The sequence below is a fragment of the Ambystoma mexicanum genome, chromosome 11, assembly GCF_040938575.1.
Source record: "Ambystoma mexicanum isolate Mex_15411 chromosome 11, UKY_AmexF1_1, whole genome shotgun sequence".
NCBI classification, from domain to species: domain Eukaryota; kingdom Metazoa; phylum Chordata; class Amphibia; order Caudata; family Ambystomatidae; genus Ambystoma; species Ambystoma mexicanum.
In genome coordinates this window covers 135,234,626-135,251,879 of record NC_090934.1, presented here as the reverse complement: position 1 = coordinate 135,251,879, position 17,254 = coordinate 135,234,626, and the positions used below count along the sequence as shown (strand labels likewise).

The following is a 17,254-nucleotide window of genomic DNA, read 5'->3' as shown; positions in this document are numbered from 1 at the left end:
AAGAAGACGATATAAAGAATATCTTTGTTAAATTGAAAAACTCTCGAGCACCTGGTTCAGATGGCATACAGCAAATCCCATCATATGGGCAAAGATATTGACAAATTTATATCATCATATAGAGCAAACCGGAAAGATACCCCATAGCTGGCGCACATCAGTATTGGTCCCTATATTTAAAAGGGGTGATGGGTTAGACCTGGCCAACTACCGCCTCTTAGCCATGATCGACGCAGCCATAAGATATTTGCAACGGCCTTCTTAAAAGGACTTGTAGATTGGGTAGAAAAAACGATCTGTAAAGTCTCTACCAGACAGGGTTCCGTAAAGCTCACTCTTACCAACAAATGCATTCTCCAATATCTCATTGCAGAGGCGGCCAATGACAGCAGACCAAATTTATATTGCTGCTATATAGACTTCAGCAAAACCTTTGATCTGGTTTCGCGTCCAGCACTGTGGAAAAAACTTACAGACTGGGGAATTAATCCAACAATGCTCTTTTTGTTATCCATCAAGTATACACAACACTTCCATTATAGTCAGTTTAAAACCAGCTGGCCTGCACACCAACTATGGCAGCACAAATCGCGGATTGAAGCAAGGGTGTGTCTTTTTGGCCATTCTGTATAACTTGTACATGGCTGACTTACCACAGATATTCAACCCCATACGTAATTTTCCACCTAAGATAAATGGGGTAAATGTGCCATGGCTTTCCTACGCGGATGATATCATAATGTTAGACCAAACCCTGATGCTCTGGCCATCTACGCAGACAAGAACACCATGGTCATCAATATATTGAAAACTAAAACCATGAGCCTGGGGGAAAAACAGCAACCCGATGAAGGAAAAGAGATGGAAACTAAAGGACTGCCATCTGGAAAACATAGAAGAGTACATCTATTTGGGCTTCCCTATAAAAGTAAATCCGGCTGCCAGCTATTATGAAGCCCACATTTCTGGAAAAACATGGAAGAAATGGTTGGCTGCTCGCCATTTTATAATCCATCATCACGGATATAACATCCAGGACCTCCTGGAAATTTACCACACAGCTATAATACCGGGTATAATGTATGCACTGGTGGTACTACCCTACAATCTGACTAAGTGGCTAGACCGCCTGGAAAGGAAGACCCTGTGTTCTGTTAGGAATCTCCCTAAAGCTACTCCAGTCAAGACCCTGCGACTAGAATTTGGGCAGATGTCACTAAGGTCCTCTTGGCAAGTGCAGAGATCCCTATTATATGCCAAATCTCTTCAAACGAACCCCAACTCAAACCAACTGTACAAGTTGTTGGGGTGCGGGGGGGAACCATGTTGCCGAAAAAAAGAATGCCTTCATGTTAGAGCTGAAACTTTCAACAGAAAAGTATCTGGAAGAATTGGGTCTTGACATGGTTATGCTTGAAACCTAATTTTGAAAAGAAATTTAAAATTAAGTACCAACTATGGGACAGAGCAAAAAGCATCAATACGCTACATTCAAAGCAAAGATACAACAAAGTTTCCCATCAGAGTTTTCCCATGTACAGACCGAATAGCTACTTGACTAAGCTATGCTCTTTGGCATTGAAGCACTTTATAATCATTGTGAGATTCAACCTTCTACTGACCAGAGAATACCGGGCTAAATAACGCAATCCATGGAGAACACTTGTCGGCTGTGTTGCGAGGAAGTGGAGAGCAGCAGACACATATTGACGGATTGTAAAACCCTAATAGGTTGCTATTGCAAAGGCTACATGGATGTCATAGCCCTTTTAGATGACATCACCAGCGATCAATTTTGGGCAACACTTGTAGGTGCTAAATCTATAGTCCTCTCAGCTGCGGCCTGGGCAATCTGGTTAGAGGCAAAAAAGAGATTTAATGACTTTATTTGAAGAAGAAATCATCTTTCATTGATCAGCTATAGAGAGATCCCGGTTTTATGAACTATGGAAAGATACAGATTAGTATTGGTTTCATAATATTAATGTATGCTTGTTTTAAAAAAATGTGTTAAGTTCAATTTTAACTATTGCAAAATGCATTTAAAAAAAATAATATATCAAGCAAAATGCAGAAGCGATACTATCAAACTTCAAAGCAAGATGAGTAATCATGTCCTTTACCTTACGGATACAAAATAGAATGATCGAGTTTCGACGGATTCCCCTTCTATGCAGCCATTCATGGAGACATTCAGCATGTTCTGGCTCTTATCACATGACTCGCAAGGCTAGTAAGTCCAGAAAAGGATGTTAAATTATGTACAATGCCTGGGAAATAATAAATCTATTATGGAATGAGCTAAGTGGTTTTCACTCATCATTAAATGATGGCCGCTCTCACAAGAAGTAATTTTCATCTCAAAAGTTATTCTATGATTTAAGCGCCTATCCGTGACCAGGATTGAAGCTTGAGGAAGCGTTCCTTTTTCTTTTTTTTTTTTTGTGTGAAAATGGTTTGAATTATGAGTGCATCTGGACACTCTTCTTTTAAATTGTTCCCTATTGGTTGCTAATTCACTTTCATAAATCAAGTGCAACGTATTTTCATGATTTAGTGTAATCCAGGGGTCTGTTTTTTTTTTTTTTTAAAAATATTTTTATTTTATTTTAGATAAACAATACAAACCAAACTTGTAGCATTATGTACAATCGGACAATCGGCAATCAATTAAGACACAACACTTCACTCCCCCCCCTCCCCCCAGAAGCTTATCATCGGGGTAGTTCTGCGTTGGCCCGGTGCTGCCGGGTGTCAGCTCCATCGGGGGTAGTAGGTTCCCCCAATGCTCCAAACAGATCATTAATCGTCGACCTCCAGGCCGCTAGGTTACCCACATCCTCCTCCCCATTTATGCTGCACGCCTCCTGCCAGACCATAGTTTCGGCCTCTGTCCATTTCTGTAGATCTCTCCACCACAACTCAGCCCTGGGTTTGTGGCATTGTTTCCAGTACATAGCTATCCTTCTCTTGGCCAGTATATACGCTAAGTCTCTCAGTTTCCCCAAGTGTTTGGAATTCTTGGGTCTGGGGAACCCCCCCAGGAGGCAAGCCCAGGCCGTGTCTATGCGAATCGTGACCCCTTTGTCAGCCAGCTTCTGTGACACCTCCCCCCAGAAGGCTTCTATCACTGGGCAGGACCAGAACATGTGCGTCATGCCCGCGTCTTCTTCATTACATTTCGGGCATGCTTGTCTGCCTGCATTGGCAAACTTGGCTATTCTAGCGGGGTCATGTACGCCCGGTGCGTGATGTATAATTGGATTTGTTGTAGTCTAGCGTTCCTGGACACTTTCTTGTGATATCTCATAGCCCTTTCCCACATCCCATCAGTCATTTGGACCCCAACCTCCGTTTCCCATTCCATTCTCAAATCCATTAGGTCCTTTCCCACCCTGGTCATCACCACCTCATATAGCCTGGAGATCTCATGTCCACCTTCAGATATGTCGTATATAGTATCAATCAGGGCGTCCGGGTCCTCTGCTAACGTCGTCTCAGGCCACGATTTCCGGATAAACCGTACCAACCTGAGGTATGTAACATATTGGCCCTCGTGCAACCCAGTCTCTTCCCTCAGGTCTGCAAAGACCTTAATAGTCCCGTCCTGCCATATGTCCCCCAACGTGGCAAGCCCAACCGATTCCCAGTAAAGTCTAATCGTCCTCCTAAGTTGGGCATCCCCCTCCGTCAAGGCAACCAATGGCACCTGCGGCGAGCACGGGTTCGGGCACTCCAGCAACCGACACGCTCTGCGCCATATCTTCCAACCAAGCAGCAGCATGCCGGGGTGAGCATTCAGATCCTGTCTAGGGACCCAGATGGCCTCCTTCAGGTAAAACGGGGCGCAATCTGTCGCTACCAACCTGGACTCGGGGGGGTTACTTCGTCTGAGAGCCACTGTGTGACATATTGTAATTGGCTTGCCACGTAATAGGCCTCAAAATGCGGTAATTTAATCCCGCCTTTGTCGTGGAAGTTTTGCAGCTTCCACAGTGCCACTCGATTGCGAGTGCCATGCCATAGGAAGTCCCTGCACATGCTGTCGAGCTTAGTAAAGAACCTCCTAGGTATTAAGTGTGGTATATTGTTGAAAAAATGCAGTAGTCTGGGCAGGACTACCATTTTAAGCAGCGCCCCTCGCCCCACCATCGCTAGTGGCAGTTTCTCCCAAAAACGCATGGACGCACGGATTTTCTCTACAGCCACTACCGTGTTATTCAGATGTTCATTCACTGCAGTATGATATATAGCTACACCGAGGTATCGGAAGGACTCGGTAGACCACGGCACGGGCAGCACCGGCAGGCGCCCCGGAGGGACCCTCGCATACCTCCCCAGGGGGAACATGGTCGACTTGCTAGGATTGACCGCTATGCCGGACAATTCGGCGAACTTATGCATGACCTCTAAAACATACTGTAGGTTCTCTTCTGGGTATTTAAGATACAGCAGCACGTCATCAGCATATAAGGATATCAAGTGGCTCTCATTTCCCAGCTCTATACCCACCAGGTCGTACTGCTGCCTAAGACATACCGCTAAGGGCTCCAGGGCCAATATGTATAACATCGGGGACCAAGGACACCCCTGCCTAGTACCCCTGCCAAGGCGCCACTTATCAGAAATCACCAAACCCGTGCGCACCCTGGCCACTGGCTCACTATACAGCAGCTTTGCCCATCTGATATAGCTTGGCCCGAAGCCGTATGCCCCCAGGACCGCGAATAGCCACGGCCACCTCACTGAATCGAACGCCTTAACTGCGTCCAGGGAGATCACCGCCATTTCCTCATCACTCCGGTTCCCTTCTTCAATCACCCGGTGGAGCCGCCTATGATTATGGGTTATGTTCCTGCCAGGAACATAGCCTGTCTGATCTGGATGTATCAGTCCACCAATAACTTTACGTAGTCTGTCCGCCAGGACCGCCGTCAAAATCTTACCATCCTGATTCAACATCGACAGCGGCCTGTACGACCCGCAGTGTTGCCGCGGCTTGTTAGGTTTGGGCAGTGGCACTATCAACGCCTCTCTGAGTGTATCCGGCAACCAGCCCACCTCAAAGGATTCGTTGTACATCTCTAACATAGGGGGGAGTATCTCTGCGCTGTATGTTTTATAAAACTCACTTGGGAGTCCATCAGTACCCGGGGTCTTGCAGGTAGGCAGTCGTCTCACCACCTCTTCCAGCTCATCCAGCGTGATGGGGCCCTCTAACTCTTCCCTTTCCTCTGCAGATAATGTAGGTAACTCTATATCCTCTAGTGTGGCCCTGATCTCATCTAGATTATCCTCCCCTCTATCTCCATACAGCACTTTGTAATAATCCAAAAAGGCAGTGTTAACCTCCCTCTGGGTGTGGGCCTCCTCCCCATTCTCCTTTTCTATCATCATTATCGGGGTCCTAGGGGTTTCCCTTTTGTAAAGCCATGCCAGGAGGCGCCCGGTTTTGTCACCGCCTTTGTGCTGCCTCTCCACATATTTCCTGTAATTAAGGTTACTCAGCCGCTCCCAGAGCTCCGAACATTGCTGCTGTAGTTCAATCACCAGGTCCGTGTCCCCCCCTGCCTTACTACATTCCTGCTCCAATTCTTCCTCCACTTTCATCAGCTCTGCCAAAACCCCTCCCTGTAGGCCCTTCGATCTAGAGATAGCATCGCCTCTCAATACCACCTTGAAGGCCTCCCAAAGCGTGCCAGCCGAGTCCACACTGCCTGTGTTCTCCTCGAAGTAATTTACAATCGTCTCCCTAATATCCTCTCTGAAGACCGGGTCTCTTAGCGCCTCCGCGCGGAGGCGCCATGTTGGAATCCGCCCTCTGGGGCGGCCATATTGCCAGGCCATCACCAAGGGCGAGTGGTCCGACAGGACCCTCGCTCTGTACTCAATCTGTGTGGTCACCATCGCCATTTCTGGCGTGGCGAAAAAGTAGTCAAGCCTCGTGTGTAGTTGCTGGGGAGCCGAATAATGGGAGTACTGCAAGGCGGTGGGATGTTTCAGCCTCCAGACATCTACTAGTCCAAAATCGACTAACAGCTCGCCTAAAGCCCTCGCCGCCGGGGTGGGCCTTTCAATTTTATTGTCGGATCTATCCATTTTGGGATCTAGGACACAATTAAAATCCCCCCCCCAGATAATCAGTTCCGAAGCGCTCTCACTTAAGCGTGCACACAGCGACCTAAAATACATAGCAGTGTTCTGGTTGGGGGCATAAGTATTGATAATACTGAATTCTCTATTCTCGATCAATGCCCTCAATATTACCATCCTCCCCTCGGTGTCTATCTCCTCTCGCGCAATCCTGAGTGGGACATGCGGGGCCACCCAGACCAGAACACCTCTGGCATAAGCCGAGTAGGGGGAGCCCACCACCGTACCTCCCCATTTTTTCTTTACTAGGTCCAGTTTTTGTTGGGTCAGGTGCGTTTCCTGCAGCAAGGCAATGTCAATCCTCTGCCTCTTAAGGTACAACATTACCTTATTCCGTTTTAGATAACTATTAAGTCCACGGACATTCCAGGTGGCAATCTTAAGGTCTCCCATGGCAATTGTACATCTTCCGACCCCAGTTGCAGGAGCCTCCCACAGCTCGCATGGCGCGGAGGGCGTCCCGTTGCAGCCACCCCACATATAAGCTCCTTCCCAAACTAACTATACACTCAAACAAACCACAACTCCCCTTCCCCACCCACCCACCCCCCAACACCACACATCCCAACTGTTGCCCAGCTTCAACAACCGAGCTCAGGCACCCCCACATCTAGTTCCGCGGTCACTAATCAGTGCGCAGAGCCCAGTAGGGTGAGGTCGCCCTAATGGCCACCTAACTAGGTCTATCATGGGGAAGAGTATCGCCCCACGGGTCTCCCGTTCGGTAGTAAACTCACATGTTGCAAATATCAACTGACCTTCATACCGAAGGTTCCAAAACGACTATAATCAAGTCCCATAGTCTATGAGTCATGCCATCTTGCAACGCCGTCTTACACCTTCTGCAGCTCCTCCGAATTCTTCTTGGGCTGGCCCGGCGATTCCTGGGGGCATCCCTGCGCGTCGAGCCACTCCATGGCTTCCTCCGGGGTCTCAAAAAATAAAGTTTTATGCGCTTGTATGATCTTTAATTTTGCAGGGTAGAGCAACATATATTTATACCCCGCTTCCCTCAGCCTCCGTTTCACAGACCCAAAGTTCATGCGGCTCCGCTGGACAGCCAAGGTATAGTCCGGATATGCCGTGATGTTTGCGGCGCCCCTCTTGATGGTGCCCCCTTTCCGAAAGTGCTCCAAAATTCTTTCTCGGTCCCGATAATTGAGAATTTTGGCGATGATGGGCCGAGGAGGGTTTCCTGGAGGAGGCCTTCTCGTTAGGGCTCTATGCGCCCTTTCCACCGCGAAGCCTTGGGACAAGGCCCCTCCGGGGATCTCTTGCAGGAGCATGGTTTCCACAAAGTCAGTAGGGTCGCGGCCCTCTGTCCCCTCCGGTAGGCCCACGATCCGGATATTATTGCGACGAGCTCGTCCTTCTGCCTCCTCTGCCCTGCTCTCCAAGTTGCCCACCCTTTGGATCAGGGCGTGCAGCTTCGCTTTATGGGTGGCACAGTCCGCAGTATTTGGGCCGACTTCTTTTTCGAGGGACTCTGTACGCTCCGCCAGAGTCCTAACGTCTTGCCTCAGTAGATTAACATCTTCCTGGACCTCCCCAACTTTGAGGTCCAGGGCCGATTTCAATTCGGAGACGGCCAGTTCCAATTTTGATTCCCAGGCTGCCCGCAGATCCGCTATTGCCGCCAGTACCTCCTGGTTAGAGCTCTGAGGCACTTTGCCAGCCTCGGTCGATGTCTCCTTGGTCTTGCTGGCGTCCGGGCTCGGAGATGTCTTGGCGAAGTCGTCCAATGTTGGCTGCTTCGCCTTGGGCCGCACTGTCTTGTTTGCCATGGTTCTAGGGACGTGCTGGTCTTTCCGAGTAGAGAGTGAGTGCGCTATGCTCCGGCCACACCCTGCCCTCTCACGACCCCGTTCAATTCCGTCTCGGGCTTGTGTCGGCCATTTTGGGGTCGCTCTTTGTCTTCAACGCCGCCCGACTTATTCTTCCCCTATCTTCGCCGTAGAGTCCTCTATGTCCACCAACCGATCACAGTGCATAGGTTGCACTTTCACACGCTGGCTTGCATGGCATCAGTGTTCTATAAGTCGTCAAACGCACCAATTTGCCCGGATCAATGCAGGATCACGGGAGCTCCGCTGGAACGCGTCCTCTTACATGGCTCTCGTAGCCACGCCCCCCAGGGGTCTGTTGAATACATATGACTTGTTCTATATTCTGAAGCAGATATGTGTATTGCCCTGTCATCTCATCTTCCACCCTCTCCTGTTAGGAACAGTTCAGCAAAGCATCTTTCTTCTACGTAGTTGTCCCACTCGCTTACTAATATGCCTGTTGCTTGTCTCATTTGAAATAATTACATTGAATCATTTATCCCTTGGTTTGAATATAAAGAGTGGATTATATATTATTCATATACATTTTCTTTTTTGTAGTTCAACCATTTCAAATTGTGCCTGTTTTTTTTTAGTTACTTCTTCAATGTTAAAATTAATCTGTTCTTTTATATTTTCATGTTTTATTTGCTTTTAACCATGCCAAACACTGTGACACTTGTGAATCAACATGTTCTTGCCATTTTTGTCGCACTCCGTTAATTCAAAACTAAGTGTGCTTTCAATAGCATGACTGACTCCTAAAGATTCCATATTACCATGTGTATTTAAAGCTAAGTATACCACAGATTTTTTTTTTTTCCTTAACTTTGTCCGTAAAGCATACAATTGTTTGAAAAGGATGTAATTGTATGTTCGCATAAGTTTAAATCTTGTAAACCTTTTGAAATAGGTTTAGATTATTTGTAATTTTATGTACAGGCAGTTTATGTTTGTGTAAATATTTACAATAGTATAAACACTTTTATTTTTTTTTTATTTTTTTTTTTCTTTAATAAATACATAAATCCAAGCCACATTGTCCTTTAGTAATTCTTTTATCTATATTTTAAATTTGTACAAACTTTATAGTATGTGCGTCTACAACAATTGCATGCAAAACAAAGGGGGGTCTGGGAATCTCTCTACCAGCACGAACACAGCCCAATGACCTGTTCTTGGGTGAATAACCCCTGGGAGAGACTCTACCAAGTCTTTAGCTCACTGTCCCTTTCACAGAGAAGAAATTTCCCTGCATATCACTCTTTGTCCTGCCCAGGGGTTGTCCAGCACCGAAATACTAGGCAATTCTCCTCTGAACAAGAGTACCAACAGCAACCCCATACACGTGTTTCAGCCTTGTTGGGCATCATCAGTGAGGTGAAGCCAGGCCTCTCTAAGAACAGTGAGCAAGGGGTACACGTCTGGATCGCCCTGGTAACTTAGGGTGAGACCCAAAGTTAATGTATGCAAAACAAAGGGGGGTCTGGGAATCTCTCTACCAGCACGAACACAGCCCAATGACCTGTTCTTGGGTGAATAACCCCTGGGAGAGACACTACCAAGTCAATTCCATACTGTGAGACAGGCATGGTATCAAGAGAGATGATACAGACAACAAAGGTATATTTCTAAACCAAGCTTTATTGATTATCAGGATGGTGTAACACCTAACTATGTTCTGGTGGTATTTTCCTGCCTAAAGAAATCTTAGTAGAGTCTATGTCAATAAGTCCAAAACAAAAGTCTGTCTGTGTCAAAACCTATGTCTCAATGGTCTCATTAGTAACGTCGTTTAGCTCCAGGGAGTGTGAGTTTACAGCACAGTTAGACTTCGGTTGGACACAGACCTCCAATGATGAATGGGCAGTATGGTGGCCCACGGATTCAATAGCGTCACTGTCCTCCAGGAGATCTTTAATCTCAGTAATGAGAACGTTCACATACTTGATGGTTTGAACAGTCTCTTGTTCCCCTCAACGGTGGAAATCGGATTTAGTCCCGCCCCCTCACCCTCCAAAAGAAATAAGCTAGAGGAACCGGCCTGGAGAACGCCTGGCTCAATTGAAGAGTTATTCCCCTCTTCGCCTCCCCCCCCCTCCCCCCACCGCACCACAAATCCCCATCTCCTGCTTATCCTGTCAACAATCCTTCAATGTATTCACACAAAAACGCTGGCATTGTTATCCTTCAATGGCATCCACTAACATCAAGATGATCCAGACATTCGATAGCAACCACTGAACTGGAGCGAACTCAAAGCCTAGTTAAAAACGTTTTCCTGATCATTGGGAAGCGGCGACTCCAAAATGCAAGTGCAATAGAACATAGGAGACAAAGCTAACTGTGGCAGGAAGTCCAGACTGAAGGTAATTCACGGACTGTCTCTTATGAATACGAGTAAAGGATGACTCCGGACATCACTGGGCAGGTAAATAAAAGTTAAATGTGCGATGTGCAGTGGAAATTAGCTGCAGTAGCAGATTACACAGCCGATCCTACACCGCATCTTCCAGCAGCACAAACGGCAGCATAAACAGCAGGGAAACGGCCCGCCCCACGTCCAAAGATTTAGTGCATTGACTATTTGATTCTCAGACATGCTTTAAAATGTCCAGGTTACATCAATTCTAGGTACCTTTTACTTAAACAAGTTTCTTCACCCGTTCTAGGGCTTATACCTTTTTATAAGTCAGGGTCATTTTGCCCACTGTTGCTGCTTAGAAGAGGCAGCCTTTTGTAGGTGGTGGGTGCAGTTTATGGTAGCAGTGTCTTACACAGGCTGCAACCTCTGCTGGATCTTATGCAGATTGGCTGCAGCCGATCATACATCTACAGGCAATCATTTGGAAGATCTTTGGCTCTTTCTAAGGGTATTAGAACCTAACAATTGTTCCCACTTGCAACATCATTTTTATTATGGACGTAGTTATTCTATGCACAGTATGGTCTTTATAACGAATGAAAAAATAACGACAATGTTTTCGATATTTTCATTATTTTATTTAAATGCACTATCCAACACTTTCCCCAAATATTCTAGGACTGGGTTTGATGTCGCTTCTTCCAAACAACTTTTTCTATTTTCAGGATCAATACATTCTGCAGTTTTGGAACTTCGATGGGAGCCAGCATACCCCCTGTATTTGCTCATAATAATTATGTTTCAGCGGTTCCATGTTTTTATAACGAATTAAAAAATAACAGAATAACTAAAAGCATACAAAACTAATTGCAGTATAACTAAGGGTGTGGACGCTGGTTGGTTTTCAACTCCACATTCTAACAAGAGAAATGCCTTTGTGCAAAATACAATGTGTAAAGAACTTCCAAACTTCTATGCAAACCTTCTGAATTATTGAGCAAATTGACATTGTGCATCATCCACAGTAGCAATTTGCAATCACTAACAGTGCGCAAAACCTCTCAATTAATTTCTAGATTCATAATACATATCTGAATGAATCAATAAAAGGCCACAGCCGTTTTCCTACATATTGGTGTGCACCTTATACATCTTAGCAGATCAATCACATGTTGCCTGAGTCTCACACTTAATGTATAGACCTACTCTCAATGTGTTTATGTGCAAGAATACTCATCAGTTTGTACAACCAGGCATTCCAATACATTCTCAAAATACATAGGACCATGTATAACATATAACATCCACTATAACGTATGACATTTTACATAAACACTGCATCTCCTGTGATTATTCAGGTGATGCTCCTATGCTCGAGGTCTGTCTCCACTGGATGGATTGGGTATAAATATGAACCTAAGAAGGTCACAGAGCTGGAATAAGAAGTTTCGGCTGAATTTTTTTTAAATTTGTTTCCTTGCTTGTTAGGCGCTTATACAGGAAATGCATTCTGTTTCAAAGCGCCCACAGGGCAGCAGGGTGGGAACACAGGATGGGGGGAAGGAAAGCCGTCCCTACAATGCCTTGTGAGTTTTCAGAACGTGGAAGTGCAGGAAGGAAGGAGGCAGTGGGGTAGGTGCTGTGATGTCCGTGCTCGAGGGTGAGCCGCAGAGGAAGTGCAAGGTATGGTAAGTGTTATGTGGCTAGGTGTTAGGTGGAAAGTGTGAATCTCCAGTGCAGAGGGTGTGCCGATGCAAGTGCTGAAAGAGGACAGATGCTGGGGGGATTGGCGTGAATGGTCAGAGGCCCAGGGGATGCATAAGGGCCCAAGACACCACTCACAGCAACTGTGGGATTAGCAGAGGAAGGAAGAAGGGAAGGAAGAGGAAAAGAGGAGAGTCTTGAGGTGTTTTCAGAACTTCAAATGGTCCTGGTCAAGACACAGTGGGGGCTGGTAGGCTGTTCCAGAGGAGGGAAAGCAGCCTTCTGCTCTCTGTTTAGCGAAACGCCTTACACACTGAGTTGGTGCCAGAGGAGCGTAGAGGTCTAGAAGGTGAGCATTTGATTGGAGAGAGTTGCAGATAGGGTGGCACCCGGCCCCAGACAGCCTTGTGGCTGATGCAGAGGGATTTGAATGTGATCTGTGCAGCAACCGGGAGCCAGTGGAGGGTTTTTGGGGCAGGAGAGATGCGGTCCCTGGGTTTAAGGCCAAGGATAAATCTCGCTGCTCTATTCTGGATTAGCTGAAGGGGTCGCAGAGTGGAAGAAGGTAGATTTAAGGGGAGACTGTTGCCTAGAGAGAACCAGGGCTCGGGAAACATTGAGCTTCTGGGGGAAGGTGGGAAATGGGAGAATTCCTTTGAGAAGGAAGAGTTGGAAGTCGATCTTCTTGGCAATGTCCTGAGTGTTAGGTAGGAAGGATCAAAGATGACTTCAAGGTTTCTGGCTTCAGAAGGAGGAGCGAGTGAGAGCCCAACGTGGGAGGCCAGAGAGAAGGGAAGAAGGAGGGAGCAGGGGGCCCAATAGGAAGGAATTTCAGTTTTGCTGGCATTGAGGCATAGGTCATTGGAAGCGCACCAATCCTGGGTGGCAGACAAGCAGTCTGGGATGAAGGAAGGTGCGAGTGAATCAGCAGGAAGTCTGAAAAAGAGTGGAGTGTCATCTGCAAAACACTGGAAGTGGGGGGGGGGGGGGAGGAGATGAGGCGTTCCAGCTGAGCAAGGTAGATGTTAAAGGGCCAGGGGGAGAGGATAGATCCCTAGGGGACACCACAGGTGGAGAAGGAAGTAGGAGAGGAGAAGGTGCTCAGGATAATATGGGAAGATCGGTCAGTTAGGAAAGAGGTCAGCCATTCCAGTGCCCGTTCCGAGATACCAAGTGTATCATGGAGCCTTTGTATGAGGATGGAATGGTTTACGGTATCAAAGGCAGAGGAGAGATCAAGTAGAATGAGGACCGCCAGGGAGTTGGAGTCCAGGGATGTGAGCTGTTCTTATGGGTGTTCTGAAGAGTAGTTTCCATGACTCTGGATGCTCTGAATCCAGATTGATGGATCGTGGAGATCACCGACAAGTTCAGAGTGCGAGTTGACTTGGGGCAAGGCCAGCTTCTCCAGCAGTTTCCCCAGAACAGGGGTGATTGAAATAGGGTGGTAGTTGGATGGACGGTTATGGCCTGCTGAAGGCTTTTTCAATAGTGGGCGCACAGTGGAGTCCTTGAGGGAGGAGGGGAAAGAGCCAGTGGCCAAAGCGTGGTTGCAGAAATCAGAAATCGGCTGCCTTCTTCAGGACCGTTAAGACAGGCGACCCCCGCATAAAAACATATGATGGGAAATGAAGATGTGAAGGTATGGGAAGACAAGGGAATGTGACTCTGTGTACCTGGAACTGCCCAGATGGAGAGAATGCATGGGCTGTTAACTCGCCTTCTTACAGTGTCCTGGGCCTTTTAACTGTTGTGACGCACAGCACGTGGTGTGGCCTTGTTCAGGACCATTATGACAGGCGGACCGTGCATATAAACATATGCTGGGAAATGAGGATGGGAAGTTATGGGAAGACATGCGAATGTGACTGTCTACTTGGAACTGCCCAGATGGAGAGAAGGCGTGGTCTGTTAACTGACCTTCTTAGTGTGCTCTGGACCCAGAAACTGTGGGGATGCACAGCAGGTGGTGTGGCTTACCGTAATGTGGTCAAGCTGTGATTCAATCACTCAAAGGAGGCCACACTACCTAGAAAAATGTAGAGAGAATGGGCCTCATTACGACCCTGTTGGTATGGTATGGACGGTGTCGGTATGGCACCAGCACCATCCATACCGTACCGCCTTATTCCGAGTTTCTCTCGCGGGTTCCTGGCAGCCCTGGCGGGCTGTGCGACACCCGCAAGCAGAACTCGTGATTGCACCGGCACTGTTATAAACGGTGCTGGTGCAACCATGCTCTCGACCCCCCCCCCCCCCCAATTCTGCCCCATGGGGCAGAATGGGGAATCGGGAACCCGGCATTACCGCCTCCCGCGAATGGGCAATTACCGGCCCCTTCATCTCGTAATGGGACGGTTATTGCCCAATCACGCGAGGCGGTGCCGGTAGCGTGCATGGCGGTAGCCGTGCCTGCCATACAGTCACAGCTACCGCCATGTTCGTAATGAGGCCCAATGTCTGAACCTGCACTGATCGAGAGCGCACGTACCTGGGGAAAGTCTGAGGCACGAAGCATCAATTCCAGGGAAATGTATGCAGGGGTGTGCCTTGGCCTAGAACAATATGAGTATATGATATATGATCTGATATGAGTCATTTATAACGCGCCTGTACACAAGTGTTTCTCAAGTACTCTTACTACATGAACTGTCATGAGGTACGTTGTCCGTAACTATGTATCAAGTAGAATTGTAAAGGGGCAAGTGGGTACTTTCTTAGCCGTGAACCGAAGTTAGCCTGTATGGCCCTAGGCTTTTGAAAGCCTAGGGCCAGATAGGCTAACTTCGGTAGGAGTTGTGGCAAGAGTTGATGTAAAGTGTTGGTTGAACTTGGGAAGAGACTTATTTACCAGGAGAAGGGAGGCATTCTCCTCGTCGCCTTTCTGCACTTGAACTGTTGGACCTCCACAAAGAAACTCTTTTAGTACTAGGAGGAGGGAGCCATCCTGCTAGGGGTTCTATTTTGTTATGTTTCTATTTACTTGTGATGGGGTTAGATCAGTAGTTTTGGACGGGACAGGTTTATTAGTTATATGGACATTCTGACGAAGTGCACCCGAGGTTATTTCTTAAATGTGGGAATCCCGAAAGTGTTAGGGAGAGTTAGGCCTTTATTTTGTGTTTAAATCAGTTTCTTGAACCAGGCCAACTTCGTGTCCGACTCCTGCTTCTGACAACCTCTCAACACTGTATCAAGTGTACCCCTATGTAACTTGCAAGCCTTTTTAGTCCCCCCCCCCCAAAAAAATATATATATTATAATTATTATTATTATTTTTAACATTGGTCCAATTTGGTGTTAATATTCTCTAAGGTAGACAGAAGTTCCTGTTGACTCATAAACACACCCAAATTATGTTTTTATCATGTTAATCCAGTTTGTGTAGGGGGTTAGCTATTTCTTCTATGATTGGTATTTATCAATCTAGAGCACATTTATTTAAAATCTGATACCAGTATTTTACAATGTAAGAAGTATCTTTGCACAAAGTTGGTTAAAGTGAAATCTTGATCCTTAGACCTTCATCCTGTAGGAATCTGGTGGGTCTTGTGATATTTTGCCAGTGTACCCTATAATGTGCTTCCCTTCTCATTGAAAATTCAAGTGGTTTAATTATCTGTTCAGGTCCTTCAGTCCTTGATCAATTCTAAAGCCTATAGTGTCAGCTCTTTTATTGGCAATAGCGTCTATTTTAGAGAATGGCGTAATGTTTATAGTGTGTGCTGGTCCGAGATTATGCTGGCTAATAGCGATTGTAAGAACGTGTTTTGGGCTGCACCAGCTAGTGCACCGTTTAATGCACTTCCAAAACGTATTTTGAGGCTGTAGGTGCAAACCTGTAGCCTTAAGGGCGATGCTCGGTACCTATTAATATCTCAACCTTGCATCACTGGGTGAAGAACTCTGCACCCACTCTCTGTGATTCCGCCTTCTGCAAAATCTTTACATATGAACGGTATGTGTGGATATCTATTTATGCCGTAATACCTGCTACAATACCTTCATAAGCAAGTTGAACAGGTTTGTGTGGGCAAAACCCATTCTACATTTTGCTAACATACATATATTCATGTTATGAGATGTTCTCTGTTGTTCAGGCTGTGGCATCACATGACGTGTCAATGTACCTTTTGACAGATTATATCATGATACAATGCCTACAGTACGTTCAGCTCTGGAACTGCAGACCTAATCATTTTGAGTGGATTGGGTGCTGCAGCCTAAAAAACCTATTTCTCGCATATGTATATATCCCACACTCACACGCCATGCCTTTAGTTAGTAAAAGGGTGAGGATAATAGGCAGGGGACATGGAGCTAATGATGCAGGACTGTTGCCCCATTAGACTCTTCTGCACTTCCACGCCAATGCTCATACTCGCCCTTGCTGTCCTTCCAGGTACTGCCATGTGGGGGTTCCCGACCAGCTGCTGCAGGATCTACTGCCGGGTCCAGTCACACTCGTCTTTGAGCGCTCGGATGCCCTGAACCCCGACTTGAACCCTTTCACTTCGGTGAGTACTGGTTGAGATGAATCCGCTTCTATTTGTCGACGACGGAGGGGGGTTACCTTGAGCACAGAAGGAAAATGTGTTCTTCTAGCCTATGTAATGTCTTCTACATTTCTCAATCCTGTAGGCCTGAAACTTTTTTCTGTGTACTCCCCGCTGCAAGCCCAGAAGCATCTGTAATCAACACCCCTAATGGCAGTTTGATTGCAAGCCGTAAAAAGAAGCCATTGATTTATCTAACTTCTCCGATTCTGCAAAGCTGCTTGTTTATGTGCTAGCTCACCTCGAGGCGTGTTCAAGGGCAGGGATTTCAGGCTTTTAAAAACTATTTACGGCAGTCGTGGCAGGCAGCAAATGTACAGACTTTCTACCTAGTTGCTAGCTGGTTATTAACCAATGGGAAATGGGTACAATGTTTGCAGACAGACACTATAAGGAAAAGGTGTAAAGGTGCGTCTGATCTGACATGTACAGCGCTATGTTGCTTCCCAGCAAGGTTTGCACTCTATAAATCCAAAGCATTCATACATAGACCGAGCTATCCAGAGAATGAGGCAATTTCTTGGCAAATCTGATCCCGAAACAGTAGTAATAACTGCCATTTAAAAAAAAAAAAGAAACATGCATTTAATACTTCTCGCAAACAATGAACTGTACCCTGAATTGCCAGCAAATGTGTCCGTCTGTCTTGC

The 17,254-nt window shown here is 46.6% G+C and overlaps 1 protein-coding gene across 2 annotated transcripts in view; it reads left to right on the top strand.

Annotated features, from left to right (window-relative positions):
• YRDC (yrdC N6-threonylcarbamoyltransferase domain containing) overlaps nt 1-17,254 on the top strand; it is a 151,434-nt gene that overhangs the window by 35,706 nt on the left and 98,474 nt on the right. For both annotated transcript variants that reach the window (XR_011279574.1, XM_069622656.1), the window contains exon 3: nt 16,451-16,565. Coding sequence is in view for 1 of the 2 variants with exons in the window: in XM_069622656.1 (XP_069478757.1) it covers nt 16,451-16,565 (115 nt within the window). In the remaining variant the exon portion in view is untranslated. The remainder of the gene's footprint in view (nt 1-16,450; nt 16,566-17,254) is intronic.